Source organism: Hipposideros armiger, unplaced genomic scaffold, assembly GCF_001890085.2.
Source record: "Hipposideros armiger isolate ML-2016 unplaced genomic scaffold, ASM189008v1 scaffold_54, whole genome shotgun sequence".
In the NCBI taxonomy this organism is placed as follows: Eukaryota; Metazoa; Chordata; class Mammalia; order Chiroptera; family Hipposideridae; genus Hipposideros; species Hipposideros armiger.
This window is the reverse complement of record NW_017731404.1, coordinates 2,000,103-2,003,977: the sequence shown is the minus strand read 5'-3', so window position 1 is coordinate 2,003,977 and position 3,875 is coordinate 2,000,103. Positions and strand designations below refer to the sequence as shown.

The following is a 3,875-nucleotide window of genomic DNA, read 5'->3' as shown; positions in this document are numbered from 1 at the left end:
CATTCATTAGTGTCAGATCTTCCTGAACCTCAGAGCCCTTCCCCGCATCACACACACACACACACACACACACACACACACACACACACACACACACGCACACCCAGGAACAGAGCTCAGCCCCTCACCCCTGCAGGCTGGCTGGCCCTTTCCCAGGAAAAGCCCAGAAGTGGCCTCAGAGTAGCCAAAGAGGCCTGAGCACAGCAAACTTCCCAAATCTCAAAAACATAATGTTAAGAAAAAAATAAAAAAAGACAAGTTGCAGAAGGCTCTATAGGGCACTCTGCCATTAGCATAACGTTTTTAAAACATGCGAAAGCACACTATATATTGTTTATGGATACGGACATATGGAGTGAAAATATAAAGCTGTGGCGTAGGAAAGAGGCAGGCAGTCAGGAAAGTGGGTACCTTGGGGTGGGGGAGAGGAAATTAAGGAAGGTTATGGGGGGGTTCAATCATATTTGTAACATTTTATTTCTTCTGCTGTTACAGTATTTCAACTTTTTGAATGCCCAAAGTGACTCATTAAAAACAAAACAAAAAGCCTGGGATATTAGCTAAAAGCCCCCTGTCCCTGGAGATGGGGTGTCTGGGGAAGTGGCCTGGGCTCTTCACAAGCATCTCAGCGATTCATACCCTGGGCCAAGTCGACTAGCCAGCAGTCGTCTTGTTTCTAGCCTCTCCCTCTCTCTTTTTTTTCCCTTCTAAACCTGCGATTATGCCTTAGAAACACTTTGCAAAGAATACAGATGCCGGGAGCCCTGCCCCAAGTTTCTGCACCAGCATCTTTGGGGAGCTGGGCGCCTGGATTTTAAAAGCTTTGCAGCTGAGTCCCATGCACACCCAAGTCTGAGAGTAACCCCTATTTTGGGAGCTCCCTCATGCTGCTGACGTTAGCCAGGGACCCCTGTAGAAGGCCAAATCAATGATTTTAAACAAAGGACTGATTTTTAAAAATCTCGCGGCCTCTCAGTGTGCTGGGCTCAAGCCCCAGAGCCCTGCCCCGGGTCCCCAGCTGATGGGGAGACCTTGGGCAGGCGGCAAGCCTGAGACCTGGAATGCAGCCGGCCAGGGCCGCACCCTGCCCAAACCAGTTTAAACCAGCTGCGGGGATGGAGCCGTGGCGTGTCCCCACGAGCTCCCTCTGCCGTCCAAGCCCTGCTCAGAGCTGCTGCTCCAGCCTCCTGCTCCGGAGTCCTCCTCGGGTGCAGGCAGCAGGCTTCATCCCAGCTTGGGGTGGGGGTGCCAGTGGCCGCCAGGCCCTTAAGGACTCCAGGGGCCCTAGTAGCCTCCAGCTGGGCCTTGAGGTCACAAACCCTTCCACCACCCACTCCATTTGGTTTCTCCTCCTGCTGCAAAATGGTTGCTTGTCTGTGTCTTTTCAAGGTCAGTTCTTCCAGCTCAGTTCAGGCACATTAGGCTCTAGGTTCACAATGGAGCCCAAGCTTGGCTGCAGACTCCTGGGGAACTTCCAGAAAATACTGATGCCCAGATCCCACCCCAGAGGCTGATTGAATTGGTCTGAGATATGGGTTCGGATTGGTGAGGTTTAAAAGATTTTACAGGTGATTCTAACCTGCATTGTTCCTGTGCTTGCTTAACTCATCCTGTGGTCCCTTGGTCTCTACAACAGTCCCCATTGCTAAGGAGTCCTGAGCACTTACTATATGCCAGACACTGTTCTCAGATCCTCATATAGATGGCCTCATTGAATGTCACCCTGTGAGGGAGGCAGGCCCTGCTATGATGCCCATTTTACAGATGAAGAAACTGAGACAAGGAGAAGTTAAATTGCTCTCCCAGGATTATAACTAGTAAATGTGGAACTCAGATAATATGATTCTAGAACCCAAGTCCTTACCTGCTAATCACACCAAGCTGCCTCTGGCAAGATAGCCAGCCCCTTTCTGGTCTCTGTGGCCCCTCCCCAGTCCAGCCTGACCTGTTAGGAAAGCCCCACCCCCATCCCAGACCACCCTTTTCACGGCCCTCCCAAAGCATATTCTAGTCATCTCCCTTCTTGCTCATAATATTTCAGTGGCTCCCTAGTGCCCACCAAGTGAGTTCAAAGACCTGGCCCTAGCTTGCCAATCTTGTCTTTCGCAGCTTTTTTTTTTTCTTGAACCCTAAGTTGCAAATGGGGGCCCAAGGAGCAGGGCCAGGACTCAGGCAGGGCAAGAGAGGCACTTCGAATACAAACTGGAAGGGGCCTCGTGCTCAGGGTCGGCACCCAGGACTGAGGGTCTCCTTGTATTACGTGCCTGGGCTTCCCACTTGCCTCTCCCGAGTCCTGGTCCTGCCACGTGGCCTGCTGCTATAGACTGAATGTTTACATCCCCCCAAATTCATTGTTGGACCAAACCCCCAAGGTGATGGTATTAGGAGGCGAGGGCTCTGGGAGGAGATGAGGTCATCGGGTGGAGCCCTCATGAATGGGATTAGTGCTCTTATCAAAGAGGCCCCAGGAGAGCCCCTCCCCCCTTCTCCATGCCAGGACACAGGGAGAAGTCGGCTGTCTGCAACCTGTGAGTTCTCACCAGATACTGAATCTGCCAGTATCATGGTCTTGGACTTCCCAGCCTCCAGAACGGTCAAAAATAAATGTCTGTTTATAAGCCATGCGGCCTTGGGCATTTCTGCTACAGCAGCCTGAATGGACTAAGATGCCTGCAGACATGTCTGGTTTGGACAGCATCGTGGTTAAATATGTATATATCATTCAATGTGGTGGCCTTTTATGGTTCACATGGACATTCAAACTGGTGGCTTCTCTCAAAAAGAAAGGGGGCGATCAGGGCATCACGGGATTGCCCTGTGCCCTGGCAGCACTTGGCCAGTGAAGGAGCTGCTCACCTGACCCCGTCTTCCCCACCTGCGCCCTGTTGGTCCCTGAACGTGCCCGGTTTCGGACCCTGTGGTCCCCGAACATGTTCCTAGGTCTGCCGGGCTCCACAACCACGTCCGGCGTTTCTGGTCTGGGATGCCCCAGCCGCCCCTGAGCTGACGGCCCTCCCCGCCCTCCACCCAGCCTTCAAGGTCTCTCTTCAACAGCCCTTTTCTGACCCCCAAACAGATATGCCCGTTAAGCTTGCCTTCCGAGGCCTTCCACCTTCTGCTTAGTTGTAAGTTAACTGCCAGACAGGACATTCCTGGGGGACAAAGAATATGTCTTGTGCATGTTGAGGGGATTGCTGTCATTCCAGCAGTCTGCCTTTGCACATTGTAAGTCCTCAGTCAACACCTCTCTGTAAAATTTGAAGTCACTCTCCTGCTTAGAGTCTCCGTTTCCCCACTAGCGAAACAATTTAGAACACAACCCATCTCCCTAGAAGCATAGTGAACAACCAGGTTTTAAAAGCATTTTTCTATCACAGTTTTGAGATGATCGCTCTGTAGTACAGGAAACAGCAACAGGACTTCTGGCCATTCTCTCCCTGAAAAGGAAAGCTTGGAACTCTCCGTATGGTCATCTGACCAGTTTTTCTCTACTTTCCTTTCCACAACAGAGCGACAGAAAGGGCCTTGTAGCGTTGGCGGCAGGAGGCCAAGGGGTCAGGGTTCAGGCTGCTCCGCACATGGCAGTGTTTAGCTTTGGTCTTGGGAAGTGAGAGGAGAATCATGGTTTTAGAGGAAAGAGGAGTTTTTACCCCTTCCAACTACTGAAATGTGGGTCCCACGGTGTTTTCTCTGCTTCCGCCTAAACAGACGCTGGATGGAACATATTGCCCAACGCAAGGAGGTCTGGAGAGACAGGACTTAACTTAGAACTTTCTCATCAGCGCTCACAGCCCCCCTGAGCACTCCAGGCACACCCACCTACCACCCCTCATGCAAAACCGTTGGGGACAGATGAGTTTCAGAATGAGGACTCT

The 3,875-nt window shown here is 51.7% G+C and overlaps 1 protein-coding gene across 1 annotated transcript in view; it reads right to left on the bottom strand.

Annotated features, from left to right (window-relative positions):
- Positions 1-2,932, bottom strand: part of BCAS4 (breast carcinoma amplified sequence 4) — a 59,663-nt gene extending 56,731 nt beyond the window's left edge. Inside the window, exon 1 of the mRNA XM_019640920.1 lies at positions 2,857-2,932. Within this exon, the coding sequence (XP_019496465.1) occupies positions 2,857-2,932 (76 nt within the window). The remainder of the gene's footprint in view (positions 1-2,856) is intronic.
- Between the last annotated feature and the right edge of the window lie 943 nt (positions 2,933-3,875).